We start from the raw sequence: 16379 nt of genomic DNA, 5'->3' as shown, positions 1-16379 counted from the left end.
AGAAAAAAGAAGAGAAAGTGGACAAAGAGCACATACAAAGTGTCTCTCAACTCAAATGGCACATCAAGTTTCAAACTATGAGATTGATCCAGAATTAGTTCACCAGAAGATCATAGAACATCAAGAAAAGACAAAGGACTCATACGAGTAGATTCAAATTGAGCAAAACAAGATCGAAGGCATCAGAGTTAATTGATCCTTGGTTCAAATACCCTTAAAACACATGTTTGGGCCTTTTATCCCTTTCTTTCATAACCCTGAACCATGACCTACATTACGTGCCTTACAAGTCCCTTCTAATCATACATGGATTTCTAAGCGGAAGAGACTATCCTCATATTTCATCCCGCCTATCAGGATTAATATTTTACTTATAAAGATTTTCTAAAATCTTTAATGCATGATAGAGAAAAATAACACAGGGGGGTTAAAGACGTAAAATTCTGAGTAACGTCTTGAAACCAAAGGAGGATTCGAGTTGAAAACCTGAAAGGGCGGCTCGAATATGAAGATTATTACATAGGAGACAATTGCTCAAATCCCTTGATGAGGCATCACACTACATGAATGAGAACATGAGAGTTGGGAGTCAGAGAACACTTCCAATAACTGAGTATAGAAGCTACTCCATCAGATCAGAAAACATCAAAAATGAGAACACTATACTTTTGATCAAAGATAACCACTTGAGACTTTTTTATCCTCTCTTACTTAACCATCTCTCAAAGATAGCGTTGATCTTGACACTTGTCAAATAGCTATAATTTATTGAAGGATTACAATTGTAATTAATTCTTTGATATCCAATGAACTCTTGTTTTATGATTTGTCAATTGTGAAACCTTGAAAGGGGCAATATTTTCATTAAACATTTTTCAAAATTATTTTAATTGATATTTTCATACTTTTGAAAATAAAAGAAGAAGAAAAACATTTTCAAACAAGATAATCTCTGGAGGCATATCTTAGAATTCAACAGATATCTCACCGAAGCTCAGAATCGAAGCTGGGGCAAGAGAAAGTTAATTGTTGGACAAAATTTGATGGGACAAACAAATGGTCTCAGGTCAAGGTTTGCAAGAGTACACCATGGGGGAAATACGGACAAGTTGAATCAATGATAGACTGCTCTCGCGATCATTCTCCTTCTAGATCGAGAAAAGTATATACATACATACACATACATACATACATACATACATACATCCATGATACATAAAATTTGCATCAAACATTTATCATCATGTGTATTAAAGACATTTTTCTCCTCACTTGAGGACAAATTCAATAAAAGAAGATCAAATAAATTTCATCTTGACATCTATCATAACTTCCAAAATAGTTAGTCAAAATTGCATCATTCTGATCTTTTCAGGAAATTAGAGCTCGGAAATAACCAGGTGTTTTCAACCTGAAAGAACAATGCAATCCACATATTTGGCTTCCTGAAGTCAACAATCAGATTTTCTGAAGATGTTTCCTCAACATGCAGGAATCAATAGATAAACTCTGAGCTATTGAGATTTTTTCTTTTAAAAAATAAAGTGTCGTCTCACTTGAGATAGTTTTCTTAAAAACAAATTTATTTTGTCTCGCTTGAGACAACTTTCTCTTTAAAACAAATTTCGTCTCGCTTGAGACACTTTTCCCCAAAATTTTGAGAATTTTAAAACAAATTGTGTTTCGCTTGAGACATTTTTCCTTTGAGATACAAATTTTGAATTGATTCACTAAAAACAAAATTAATCTCACCTTAGATTGTTGTTTCTTTCAAAACAAATTTTGTCTCGCTTGAGACCTTTTCCCTTTGAGATCCAAATTTCGGATTTATTTCACATTAAACAAAGTTGATCTCACTTGAGATCGTTTTCTCAAAAACAAACTTTGTCCGCTTGAGACAACTTCTCTAAAAACAAATTTGTCTCATTTGAGACTATATCTTAAAGCAAATTTCGTCTCGCTTGAGACATCATTTTCTCTCATAATACAAATTTCAAGGTTGTGGTACTTAAAGCAAAATTAATATCACTTGAGATTTTCAAAGCTGATTGGTCTCGCACGAGACAGTTTTCCCTTTAACAAATCCTGAAATTGTTTCATTTGAAACAAAATAAACACTTTTGAAACACCCTTGAGATTATTTCCATATAACAAAATCGACAATATTTGAATCTTTTAAAACGATTTTTGTCTCTTGAGACAGTTTCTCTTGAAAAAATCTTTGAGTTTGTTCCTTTTGAATAAAAATCTTGGAGTTGGTTCCTTTTGAATAAATATCTTTGAGTCGTTTCTTTTGAAAAAACTTTGAGTCTATTTATTTTGAAACAAAGTTTTGTCTCTCTGAGACAATTTCGTGAAAAATCTTTGAGTCTGAAACAAAGTTTTGTATCTCTTGAGACAATTTTGCGAAAAAAATCTTTGAGTTTGTTCTTTGGAAACAAAATTCTTTCTCTCTTAAGATAGTTTCTTTTGAAACAAAAAAATCTTTGAGTTTGTTTCTTTTGAAACAAAATTTTGTCTCTCTTAAGATAATTTCTTTTGAGACAAAAATCTTTGAATCTGTTTCTCTTAAATTGAATTTTGTATCTCTTGAGACCGTTTCTCTTGAAGTAAATCTTTGAATATTTCATTTTGAAAATCTTTGAGTTTGTTTCTCTTAACAAAATCATCTTTGAGTCAATTTCTTTAAAAACAAATGTTGTCTCTCTTGAGACGGTTTCTAATGAAAAAACTAACTTTTGAGATTGTTTCATTTGAAACAAATTTGGTCTCACTTAAGATGGGATCCATCTTTGAGTCTTTTCTTTTGAAACAAAATTTTATCTCTTAAAGACAATTTCTTTTGGAAAAAATCTTTGAGTTTGTTTCCTTTGAAACAAAATTTTGTCTCTCGAGACAACTTCTTTTGAAAATACCCATATTTGAGATCGTTTAGACAATTTCTTTTAAAATTACCCACCTTTGAGATTGCTTTTATTAAAACAAATTTTGACTCTCTTGAGGCAGTTTCTCTAGAAATACAAAATCTTTGAGTTGTTTCACTTGAAATAAAACCATTTTTGAGTCGTTTCACTTGAAACATTTTCTATTGAAGCATTTTCTCTTAAAACAGATCATCTTTGAGCTTGTTTCTCTGGAAACAATGTTTTATCCCTTAAAACAATTTGTTTTGAAGAAAAATCTTTGAGTCTATTTCTTTGGAAACAAAATTTCGTCTCACTAAGATACCATTTTCTGAAAAACAAAGTTTTGTCTCTTATGACAATGTCTTTTCAAAAAATAAAAAAATAAAAAAATCATTGAATCTCTTTCTTTGGAAACAAATTTTGTGTCTCTCGAGACAGTCTTTGAGAAAAATCTTTGATTTATTTCTTTGGAAACAAAATTCACCATCTTTGAATCGGTTTCCCTTGAAACAAAATAAACATCTTTGAGATCGTTTCTCTTGAAATGAATTTTGTCTCATTTGAGCCAATTTCTCATGAAACACCGATCTTTGAGAACGTTTCCCTTAAAAAAAAAAAAAAAAAAAAAAACAAATTTTGTCTCGGTTGAGACAATTCCCTTTAAACGCCGTCTTTGGGTTGTTTCCTTTGAAACGAATTTTGTCTCTTTCAAGACAGTTGCTTTGGAAAAACTTATCTTTGAGTTTATTTCACTTGAAATAAAGCAAATATCTTTGAGATCGTTTCTTTTGAAACGAATTTCGTCTCCCTTGAGACAATTTTTATCAAAATCCAATCTTGAGTTTGTTTCTATTGAAACACATCTTTGAGTTGGTCTCCTTTGAAACCATTATCCTAGAGATAACCAGCCGTCCTCATCACGTAGGAACCATGTTATCACCTTTAGATGGCCAGAACTCTTCATCACGTATGAGCCGTGTCATCCCCAGACCAGATCTCCTCATCACGTAGGAGCCGTGTCAACCATAGATAACCAGCCGTCCTCATCACGTAGGAACCGTGTTATCACCTTTAGATGGCCAGAACTCTTCATCACGTATGAGCCGTGTCATTCCCCGACCAGATCTCTTCATCACGTATGAGCCGTGTCATCCCCAGACCAGATCTCCTCATCACGTAGGAGCCGTGTCAACCATAGATAACCAGCCGTCCTCATCACGTAGGAACCGTGTTATCACCTTTAAATAGCCAAGAACTCTTCATCACGTAGGAGCCGTGTCACCTTTAGACGACCCAAACTCTTCATCACGTATGAGCAGTGTCGTCCCCAACAACCAATATTATCCAATTTCTATGTATAAATGGAAGAGAACTAGACAAAAACGTGTTGTCTTATCATCTTTGCCCTATTCTTGTTAACACAAGAATGTGCAAAGAGGGGCAGCTGTAGACACCCGTTTTTGTCCGGGTTTTTTTTTATCGTTATTTTATTATTATTATTATTATTATTATATTATTAATTACATATTACATATTTTACAGGCCAAAGCCCAATACAACAGGGCCCAACCGAGGCCCAACCAATACCCATCACTCAGCAGCCCGATTGCAAACCCTAACCTTAGGGTATCAACATCCCAGCGCCGCACCAACATAGACCATTCGATCTGGACCCATTCAACGGTCCAGATCGATGGTAAATAGGGTTTCACAACCCTAAACCAATCCAGCCGTCGTGCCTCTTCAACGTTCCAGTAGCCGTTCAAGCCAACAGCCATCAAGCCACTGCCGCCAGTGAGTTCCAGTCGACGAGCCATCGTCGAAAGCTTCCCGAGCCGATCAGAGCCCATCCCTCAAGCAGTCAACAGTGACAACATACCAAATCAATCAGCAAATCAGAGAAAAAACCCAATAAAAAACAAAAATAAATCTAAATAAAAAATCCCTATAATCCCGAAAATCCGGGATTCAATCACCCTAAATCAACAACCCCTAATTTCCCTAAGCCTTAGGTACCATTATCACCGAAAGAACCCTTAAAAATCCAACAGGGCAACCATAATGGGGGGGGGTCATTCGGTTGGTAAAAAGAAAAAAACAGAGAGAGGTGGGAGGGGGTTTTGAGAGAAAAAAAAAAAAATTCCATTGGGAAAAAAAAGAAAGAAAGAAAGAAAACTAAGAGAGAAAGAAAAGGGCGAAGCCCTTACCTCGGTTCAAGGTCATTCCAGTGGCTGCCGGAGTCGAAGAAACCGTAGGTTCCATTGTAGATCTACGGAGTTTGAGCCGTTTTCAGGCCAAACGGATCCCCGATCCATGCTCAGGGTGAAAGGGTGCTTCGAATGATGCCTTCCTCTCTTCTCTTCGACGTCAGTGAACGGCGGTGGCCGCCGACGAGAGGCGGCCGGCACGGTGGAGACTCCACCGGTTTCTGGATCTCCTCTCTCTCTCTGTCTCTCTTACTCTCTCTCTTCTTTAGGTTAAAATGAAACAAATAAAAAAAAAACTATCCTATTTAGCTTAAATGAAACATATAAGCAAAACGACGCCGTTCAGGGGTTCAGGGTATGCGTGTTTCAGCATGAAAGGGTAAATAGCCCATTTGGTCCCCATATGTTCTTAATCTTCCCCGTGTTTCTCATATTTTTAGGGTAAATCGCACTATAGGTCCCCATATATTTGTAACGTTCTGTTGTAGCCATTAAATGAAGTTTCATTTACTTGATTTCAGATTTTGATGTTTCCTTATTTATGTTTTAGTCCTTTTATTATTTGTTAAGTTATTTTTGTTAATATTTGACATTAGTCACTATATTTGTAAATATATTATTTTAGCCATTGGCTTGTGTATGGCTTAATTCCTATTTAGTCTTTTAGGTTTCAGTTTTTCTATTTGAGTCTCCTTTTTATTTCTTGTTATATTTTCGTCCTAACATATGTGTTGATGTTTATGATAATTTTTATATCAGGCCTGGAACTTGTGAAATGTTTATTTCAGTCCTTAAATTTTCTGTAATGTTAGTTTGGTTTTATGCCTATTCAGGTTTATTGATTTGTGATTAATTTTATTTTGATCATTGTATGTATATTAATGGAATTTATTAACATTTATGTTTAGTCTTTAAACTGGGTTGCCTTCTATTTTAGTCCATCTGTTGTTCTTAGTTTTATTTTCGATGAGGTTTATGATTTTGGTCATCTGTTTTGCTTCCTTTTCATTTCGGTCCTTTATGTTGGCTTGTGGGTTCGATTGGGTTAATGTTTGATTTAGGCTTAAATTTTCTTTTTGGTTCATTTTAGTCACTGTTTAGTTCATTGTATATTTTTATGTGGTATTCGAATCTGGCCATCCCATTTTTAAATATTTTATTTTAGTCCTATTAATGTATGTTATGTCATTTTTGTGATATTTGACTTTTAGACATTATGTTTGTAATAGTTTCAGTCTAGTCCTAAGTTCTTGTATTGTGATATTTTGTGGATGTTTGAATTCAGCCATCATACTTGCAAATGTTCTATTTGGTCACTGTCTGACATTTTATTAATTACTATTTGATCCTCCATGTTTCTGTGAAATTTCAATTTAGTCATAAGCTTTACTTTTGGGTTATTTTCACTTCTAGTATTTGACTGTTTAATGTTTGTGATATGGGCTCCAAATTATTTTATTTTTTATTTAGTCCTTTAAATTTCGGTTAGTGCTATTTTTTGGTCCATTAACTTCTGTTTTTTGCTGTTTAGCCTCCTAAGTTTCTGTTTATATTATTTTAGCCTCTTAAATGTTTTATATTTATTTTGGTTTGTAATATTACTAATTTATTTTTAGACATTTATGTATGGATGTGTATTTACTCATTACTTAATAATTTGGATTATGTAAATAATGTTTTCAATTTCATTAATGTAAATATTTATTTTGTATTTCCAATTACATTTATTTTCATTATCTTTATCTATGTAAGAATATTCGATTATATTTTCAAGAACACGTATGCGTTGAATGGGCGTGGAAAGTACCACTTGATCGAAGTGGTGTGATCCGGTACGGCATTTTAACGACATAGAAACTTGAAATAAGTCGAGTATATTTTGCTAATTAATTTGTTCAAACGATGCAATGTGTGTTATTTTAAGTGACAATTTATTTTATTTATGTGAATGTAAATTTCAAATTTTTAATTTGTATTCAATTCACGTTTTTAGTTAATCAATTTACTCGTATGTAAACATCGTTTTTAGTTATATTTGATTCGCAATTTTTTTTTTTTTACATAATCAATGGTAGAATATTCTTTTACAAAAGAGAAATAGTTGAAATAGCTTTCCCGACGGAGGATTGCAAATTTCAAGATTTCTTATCGAGTTAAAGGATTTTCTTTAAATAGTTAACTCGAAGTAAACTAATTAAATTTCAATAAATGGATCGTAATTTAACTTTATATTCGATTTATAGTTTCCACCATTTTACGACAACATGTAAGCGACACAGTACCAGTTTTTGGGCGTTGTGGGGTGCTTACCCTTCCCCGCACGTAATCGACTCCCGAATCCATTTAAATGAATCTTTGGTAACGCAGACCGAATCTTGTCTTAAAAAATGATTTTTCTTAAAATTGTTTTAAAAGACGTTTTTAGGTATTCGACCTACCTAACCCAAAGGTTGATGGCGACTCTATTCAATTTAATCCAAATTAATCCAAAATACTCAATTTTTCAAAATGAAAGTCATAATCGTTTTAAAAATAATATTTAATTGTTTTATAAAAATGGTTATGACACTAATTATATTTAATATTTCAGTGACTAAAATATTATAAATTAATAATATAAATGATCAAAATGTTATAAATTATAACTAAATAATTAAAATATTATATTTTTTTTAACATTAATGATAAAAAAATGAACAAAAATTAAACCAAAAGTGACCATTTTAATAGTTTACCCTTCGAACAAAGAACGAGAAAGAGAGAGGAAAGGTGAAGAGAACTGGCTCTACTGATAGGAAGAGGATTCATCAAATTCATGCATGTCAGGGTGTGGGCCCCAGACAACCCCTCACGGAAGTCACCCAATCAAACCCCAAATAATGACACGAGAAGAAAGAAACATCTTCTCACATGGTCTGTGCTTTCCACGCCAGCATGTCCCCCACGTGGGCTCCATTTTGGAGGGCCCCACCCCCACCGTCATAGCAGAAACTAGCAAATCCCCGCTTGGCCAAAGTCCAAACTCCCAAACCTTTCCATTACCACGGCTGCCCCCAATCATAGATATACGCCAAGCGAGCCAAGGTGATGGAGAAAACAACAACAACCCACAGCAAACGGATAGCGGCAAATAACGTGAAGGGGCTATGGAGATATGTCCCAAAGGGGACCCCATGGAACTATTTTCAACCCAGAAAAGAGGTGGAAAGTCACGGTCCAGGTGACCAGCCACATCAGATTTTGATTCGTTTCTTTCAAGTAAACTGCACCCATTGGTTGCACCTTTTTGTGGTATGGTCGGCTCAACTTTTTCCCATTCATCTTTCAACTTAATTGTGATTAGCACTAGTAGTCAATTCCACCACCTGTTTTTGTTCTAAATTTGAAATACCTTTGCCAGATAAGCTAATGAGTGATTACCTTGTACTCTGTGAGATGAGTTGTCAAATCCAGAATTCTTCAATGGCACCCCCACCTCTCATCAACTTTTATGCCTCTATTACATCTATATAAGCAGCTTCTTTTCATTCACCCATGCCCATCAAACACAAGAATTAGAGTAATCTTCTTCTTCTTCCGAGAGATTTTCTTCCTAGTTCTAATTACATCTCCTTGGGATTCCTATGGCTACTGCTGAGGTATTCAAATTTCTTTGTGTTCATTCATCAGCTGGTCTTGTTTGAAGCAAACGATCATGATCTTGACGGTTTTTTTTTATCGAAAACCCTTTTTCTTTGACGTTTTCTTTTTGATTTCATCTTTCAGGAACTTGGTTTTATGGTTTATATGATGTTCTCATGATATGTTTTATAGGTTGTATCGTCTCAAGTTGCACTTCATGAGGAGAAAACTGAAGAAACAGTCAAGGACCGAGAAACCAAAGCCGAAGAGGTAGTTGCCGAAGCTGCTGCGACGGAGCCTGTTGCCGAAAAGCCAAAGGAAGCCGAGCCTGCAGCAGCTGCAGAGGCGATCGAGGAACCTGTGGCTACAGAAGCTGAAGCCTCAGTTGAAGTTGAAACCAAAGAGGTGGTTGAAGAATCCAAGGTTGTGACTGAGGAGCCAGTGACTGAGGAGCCAGTGAAGGAGACTCCAAAGGAAACAGTGGCAGAACCAGCCGTGGAGGAGAGCAAGGAAGCCACTGAGCCAACCGTTGGAATCAAAGAAACTACTGAGTCTAGTGAGACACCAGCTGAACCCGAACCAGAACCAGAGGCCGCTATCGAAGCACCCAAAGAGGAAGCTGAGAAGACAGAAGAAGAAGCAAAACCAGCAGAAGCCGAGGGGAAAGTCGAAATAGAAGGTGAACCAGAAAAGAAGACCGAGTAATGGAAGCCTTTTCAAGTGATGACTAAGTTTGCATGTCGAGTCAACTAGTTTTTCTATGTAGTTCAATAAGAAAGGATGGTCGAGGCCCAACCGATAGCAACTTGCAAAGTGGCTAAACTAACGTGCAATGCGTATGCCAAAAGAGAAATAGTTTCATGTTCAATTTGCAAAGGGATGGGTTTGTTGGGTCCTAAACCAGGTTTGGTTTAAGGTTATTTGGTTTTGCTTGTATGTTTTTATTACAAATGGCAGTGTGTCAAGTCTGCATGTTGTCCTCAATCTCTTGATTACAATAAAATCCTAGTCCTTTTGTTTAACATTTGTTCATTGTTCGATTTTTCACCATGGCTCCAATACTCCCAAAATCTGATATAAGTTTTTGTTCTTTAATGTGATTTAGTGCACATGTATATCTTGTTTAAAATCCTAGACCTTTCATTTTCATTTGCCACGCTGTTTCTACTCTTAAAGTTGGTACACAATGCGGTAACTAGGTTATAAGTGAGACGAGATTGACTAGGGTTATAAGTGATACGAGATTGACTCGATCAAAGTTTGATAAATAATAGGCTCGAGTTCGAATTCTTAACGAGTTGAAACGAGCCACTTGTTATTCAACTTTTGTTATTCAACTTTTGAGCAATTCGAAAAAAAAATAATATATTCAAATTTTATTTTTTAAAAATTAAATTATTAATAATATAAACATTCATGTGTTGATTTTTTTAAATTGCAATATAAGATTTTCATGTAGTTAAGATTTAGGTTCGAATTTGAGCTTCAAACGAGTTAAATTTAATATTTTTTTTTATTTTGAGCTTCAATTCATGGTTTTGAATTCGAGTCGAGCTTAAAAATTTTAGGCTCACAAGTCTTCGAGTTAAATCGGACTCAGCAATACTCGAATTCGACTCGACTTCTTTACAACCCTAATCGTCACTTATTACATGACCATATGATGTGATAAAGTGTTTTATAAGTTATTTATTGTACTCCATAATCAGTGATATCGAATAAAAAGATTTTTTTTTTTTTGTGATGAGTTAGATAGGACGGGTTTTCTCTTAAATTTTGAGACGGATGAAATATCATTACACGTCAAAATAGATTTATGCCATAGTAATAAAAAAACTCGTCTTACCTTGTGTCTATCCCTATTCATATATAATTCAATGGTTAAACATTTTAAAAATATATATATAAGTTGTAGTTTATAAATATAAAAGTACATACTTGAATCAATTATAAGAAAAAAAATAATAATTTAATAATTAAAGTATATTTAAAATTAGACTAAAATGAACCTAAAAAAATGTTTGTATAATTAAAATAAAATTTGAAGATAAACCATATAAGATTTAACCAATATAACTTGTTTATACTTTTGGAGGCCCATTAGGGTGGACCGAGTTTGTTCCAGTGGGTACTTGTATTCATCTCTTTTAAAGTAATTTCAACACAGTAGCCTTGCCATTACCCAGTTGTAAAATGTCAGGTCTTTCATTCACAAAATCCACTCTGACAAGCGGCAAAGATGAAGTTTATGTGGCAGCAGTTGCACTAAGAGCTACAAAGGGACCAGCCCAGCTTTTCACGTCTGCTGCTTACTTCCTCAGTGTCTGGGACTTGCAGCATTTCATGGTCATCATTAAACCCTCTTCTACTCCTCTCGATTCTCAGGTTCCTTTCTCTTTATTATCCCCACTATTTCCTTTCCTTTTCCTTTTCTGGCTTCGTACTGTTCTGCTAGTAGGAGCTAGATTTGTATGGAAAAATCTAACTGAAGCAGGCACTGTCATAAAACTGAAGTAAGGTGCAATGAATCTGAATCTGCTGAGTTTGTAGGCCATTGTTTTTTATTTTCAACCTGAAGATCCAGAGGACATATACACAGCACTTGCTGCTCTATATGGTAGAGCAGTACCAGGTTAGCAATGAGTTCTTGCTAAATTTTACTTAATTCTCTTACAATTCATCAATGTACCAGATTTGGGACCAAGAGAAGAATAGAGCATTTGATTGTGGTTTAGTTAAATTGTTGGAATATTATTAACACTTGCAATAGGAATTGTTCTTACGAGGAAGTTAAGGAAGCTGCCGAGGAGCAGATGTTGGTTTGTTGGATATAGTGAAGGGGATGCTGTTGATAAAGCCTATGAGTTCAGCAACACATGGGAGGTTGATTTAAGAGTTGGCCTTCATGACTGTCGACATTATACTAATGGTACTTATCTCAACACTATTGTTGATTTAGGATATCCGGCTCGAAACTAGGGAAAGGGGTCGTAGATGTTAAGATTCAAATCTCTGAATTGTTAGCGTAAACCAACTAAGCCTCTCGGACTCACTGTTGCTTTGTTGATACAGCTTGATTACTTTGAAATGCAAGGATTGGTTGAGCAGCTGACTGGTGAAAAACCTGTGTTGGAGCATTTGAGGAGCAATGGTGGCCAGAGCTAGGTCACCTTACATGATCATGAGCGATGATACGGATGGTGTTGAAGGACCATTTGCCGATACGTTAATCATAGTAAATTCCATGGCGTCCAGGTTGTAAAGTATTATTTTAGTTGCTTGTGTAGTAAATGATGAGAGTGTTCTCTTTATTTACTTACATTAGAATGTATATGTCTATCATACGGCTTCACTAATGGCTTTGTTTTTAGGGTAAACTACACGTTTAGTATCCCAACTATCACTTTTGTTTTGTTTTGGTCACTCAATTATTATATTTTTTCAAAATCATGCCTAACGTTATGTTTTGGATTCATTTTGGTCACCTACTGTTAAAAAATTAACAGAATTGCTAACGTGGTATTTTTTAATTTTTTCCAGCGGTATTAGGTGATCAAAATGAACCAAAACATAACACTAGGTATGATTTTGAAATAAAAAGTAGTTGGATGACCAAAACATAACAAAAGTGATAGTTGAGGTACTGAACATATAATTTACCCTTGTTTTATCATCTTGTGTGAAGATTATGATATATATTCTAATAAAAGTTTGGTTTCATTAACTGACATAAACATGGCATTACCATGATGTAAGATTAGAGTTTCATTTAGTTATATCTAGGTTTTGTTTTACTTTAAGGATTATTTACTTGGTGGCCAAGTTGCTTTGAATTCTTGATCCCAATCATCTAGGTGTTTAATCACAAGTTTCTTGGTGGTTTAGTAAGAAACCTTCGGATTATCTAAATTTTGAGGTACACATTATTTAGGGTTCTAGGAGGAAAAACACTCATTTGAAGAATCCCAAAGAAGAATTTTCAACGTTTAAAATAACTTCAAGAGTTTATTTGATTGTGTTTTTAAAAATCGCGTTTTTTTAACATTTTAATACTCTAACCTTCTTTTATTATACAATAAGCATATGGATAAATAAATATAAATTCTCTCTTTTGATTTCCTTTACCCTACTGGTTGCTCTTAGAACAAAAGAAAAAGTAGTATTTTGTTGCATTAAAATAACAAAACACAGACTTTGCACCATCAAGCTTTTAAAAGTTAAAAAAAGAAAAGAAAAGTAAACACTAATCCGCCATTAAAGCTTGAACCAACAACTGCATCTTTCTCCCTTATAGATCCATTAGATGTATCGGGTGAAGCCGAAAGGCTAAACATAAAAACTAGAGGCAGACCCTATGAAGCTATCGGCTATCCAAGCGGGGGCCATGCCCATCAGCTTCATGTGCAAGATTTATTGTCTGCCAACAGATGATAGGCGATAGGACGTTGCGGAGTTTCATTAGCCTTAATTTTTCTCACAGCTTCCGAGCAGTGGTCCTACAAATTTATTAACTGCGAAATGAAGCCGCATGATATGACCTTTGGAAGCTTTGCAGCTGCTCACCAGTGCAAAGCTTTTCGTGTAAACTATTGCAGCCTACAAGATAGTTTTAAAAAATTCGAAGTAAAACAGAAAATGATTGATACTTTGAGAAGTGGACGGGGGAAGAGTCCCATTTGGAAGGGAATCTCTCATTCTCTTACCATGTGCCACTAGATGACACATCATAGGCCCCCCTTTATGACTTTTCTGCAATATTTTTTTTGGATCCGTGGGAAAACAAAGAAAAAGCAGTATATTGCTCTTCAAGATCCAAAAGATCCCTCATTTTGATAAACTAAATCTAAATTAATGGAACGCCCTTCCAAGATTTGTACCCTTTCCTGCTTTCATTGAACAGCAAAGGACAATTCAGAGTAGATTCAAGCAAGAAAACAAATGCCATTTGGTTACTTGCAAGTTGTTGATTATTAGGAGCTTGAAAAATCCTCTTCACATGGCAGTCCATTTTGGTTTTTTCTTATTAGGTATCGTATCATTGAATGCCTACTTGTTTATTGCCAAATTTGGATTGTATGTGATAACAATGTTCATAAATGACAATGAAGTGTATCAATGTAAGCAACAAAGGTGAATTGAAGAAGTACAAACAAAGCATTGGAATGCATAATAAAGAGATGAATGGACTCACATTCAAAGCCAATTCAAACTGCCTGTATGAACAACTGTTTGGAACCAATTAGGTATCCCCTGAACCGCAAGCTCTCTGAATTTCCCCTTCTTTGGATCATAAGACACCAGAACCCTGTTCTTATACTCCAACAACAATTCTCCGTTTTCAAGGAAGCAAAGAACTCGAACGGCTTTACCGTTTGAGCTGTTGTTCTTCCATATCTTCAACGGTATATCGATCCAAATTTAGCTTCAAACACTTGGGGGTGTAAGCTCCAATGATGAACTCTTTAACCCAGATTCCTTGTCGTTGTAACGCTTCATGATCCATATCTCCAACTTACCATAATTCCCATAAACAGCTACGGCGAGACAACCTCGTAAAACAGACAGATGAAAGTTACACCTATTGAGACCACCGCAATCCGGTTTCGAGACTTCCCGGAATTGTTCATCCGCTAAGTCAAATGATATAATCCGGCGAGCCGGATGGTACCGTCTCGGCCTACTCACCCAATGAAGCCTACCGTCAACCAAAGCCTCTGAAGGCCGCCTTACGAACTGATACGAAACTTTCCCTAGGCTCCTCCATGAAGAGCTTCCTAGTGTGAAAATTTGAACATCCGATTGCGAATAAACGGTTCTCCGGGCACGACTGTAACTATAATTACTAGTATTCCTATAGTAAACTACCTTAACTACCTTGTATTCATTCGTTTTCGGATGGAATCCGAATCCGAAAACGTGTTCTTGATCAGGATATTGTCTAGATTTCGGTAGCTCAAAGTAATCCATGGTGAAAGGATTGTGGACATAAAGTGCATCGTTGTATAATGAATCAGACAAGCATAACAAACCATTACAGGACCCTACAACATCAAATTCAGGCATGGTAGCTTGGAAAGGTACATATAATCTTTTTACCTTCTCTTTGTCTTGGTTGCAAGCCGATAATTCCAGAAAATAAAGCTGGTTTCGTATAGGAAAATCACAGTGAAGGATGAGGCAGGGATCATTTCCATCGGCTTTCAACGAAAGATGCATATCGACGAGTACAGGATCTTGAGCTAAGGCACGCCATCGTTTACACACGAACTTGAACTGCACCAAAGACGTGATGGGAAGCCTCGAGAGTATGTCGACGATGATCTCGTTCGGAAGAGTTTCCATCGCCGTTGGCCGTTGTTGTTCATCGTTTTCTGTCTTGGTTTTCCTTCTTTTGCCATGCTTTTCAAGGTCCAAATCCATGGCTGACACAGATTCTTACGAGTTTTGGAGATGAATATGAGGAAGAGAAAGGTTGAAGATAAACATGGCGGACTTTGATGGGATCAAAGAGAAAATTAGATAGACACGACGATCTGCACCGTCCAATGAATTAATTAGGTATAAAATGGCGAATGCAGAAAAAGCAAAGGTTTATGAATCAATTCTACCATGTCAAAATAAAAGATTGGCCCCTACTGATAGTGACCCCCCAACATTAACTCTTGAAAATTGGGAGCAAAACAAGAAATATGTGTCGCAACCGTCTTTCGGTTGGGCTCCGGAATTGGGCTTCGACTTGAAAAATGTGGATTGGAGTCGCCACCGATCATTTATTTAAAAATAGATGGGTTGATCGGATACCCTATTTCTTACCTGATCTGCGTCTTACCAGAGATGTGTCGGATTCGGGAGTCGGTTACAGTCAAGGAAGGGCTAGCACCCTTGAACTGCCCTTTCGGTACTGTGTAATTTCCAGTTGTCTTTAATTAAGAAAATTGAAAGTTAAATTGAAAGGTAAAATATTGATCCAAATTGCTTACCACTGATTCGATTTAAAAGTATACCCTTAAAAAGTCATGAGAAGCGTTAACAAATGGTGGTGAAAATAAATCAAAAATAAAGAAAGTGCAATAAAGTACAAAATAGACAAAAATAAACAATAAACATAATTAACATAAAGGTAGAGAACATGAATGAAACAAAAATAAGGACAAGCATAAAAACGTAATGTAAAATAGCGAGAAAAAAAGAAAGTAAAATAAAATATGGCATATAAATAAGGCAATTAGAAAAATAATAATAAAAATTACATAAAGTATACATAATATATATACATATATAAATATATAAAATATTAGAGGAAATACAATAAAAATAAAATAGAAGATAAGTAAACAAATGATAAATAAGAATAACGGTAATAATGATAAAGATGTAAATAATGGGAAAAATAAAAAGATATATAATAGTAATAAATAAATAAAAACTAAAAAAGACTAAAATAAATAAATAACTATAATCAAATATGTACGTATAAAATAAAAAGGAATAATGAAAATAAACTAAAAAATATAAAGTAGAATAAAATGAAAATGATAATGATGTTAAAAAAAAACCCGAAGAACTATATATAAATAACAAATATATTATTAAATAAAACGAATGAATAGAAATAAATATACAGATAATAATAAAAGTAAAAAAA

General features: G+C 34.9%; 2 protein-coding genes and 1 pseudogene across 4 annotated transcripts; 2 read left to right on the top strand and 1 right to left on the bottom strand.

Moving 5' to 3' along the window:
- Positions 1-993: 993 nt before the first annotated feature.
- LOC120164289 lies at positions 994-15284 on the bottom strand (annotated as a pseudogene).
- Positions 8662-9450, top strand: LOC120164299 (fruit protein pKIWI501-like). The gene is made up of 2 exons (XM_039174057.1): positions 8662-8751; positions 8927-9450. The coding sequence occupies exons 1-2, from the start codon at positions 8737-8739 to the stop codon at positions 9437-9439; spliced, it is 528 nt and encodes a 175-aa protein (XP_039029988.1). The 5' UTR covers positions 8662-8736; the 3' UTR covers positions 9440-9450.
- Positions 10916-11996, top strand: LOC120164309. Of its 3 annotated transcripts, none has more exons than XM_039174062.1 (4): positions 10916-11119; positions 11285-11366; positions 11505-11663; positions 11829-11996. In XM_039174062.1, exons 1-4 carry the CDS (start codon positions 10928-10930, stop codon positions 11897-11899), a joined length of 504 nt encoding a protein of 167 aa, XP_039029993.1. In that variant the 5' UTR covers positions 10916-10927; the 3' UTR covers positions 11900-11996. The 3 variants fall into 3 exon arrangements, with proteins under 3 accessions (XP_039029993.1, XP_039029998.1, XP_039030004.1); XM_039174067.1 differs by having other exon boundaries at positions 10916-11080; positions 11829-11992; XM_039174073.1 differs by having other exon boundaries at positions 11807-11895.
- Positions 15285-16379: the final 1095 nt, after the last annotated feature.

This window comes from Hibiscus syriacus, unplaced genomic scaffold (genome assembly GCF_006381635.1).
Source record: "Hibiscus syriacus cultivar Baekdansim isolate YM2019G1 unplaced genomic scaffold, ASM638163v2 tig00002919_pilon, whole genome shotgun sequence".
Lineage (NCBI taxonomy): Eukaryota > Viridiplantae > Streptophyta > Magnoliopsida > Malvales > Malvaceae > Hibiscus > Hibiscus syriacus.
The sequence above is the reverse complement of the archived record's forward strand: the minus strand, read 5'-3'. Positions and strand labels throughout refer to the sequence as shown.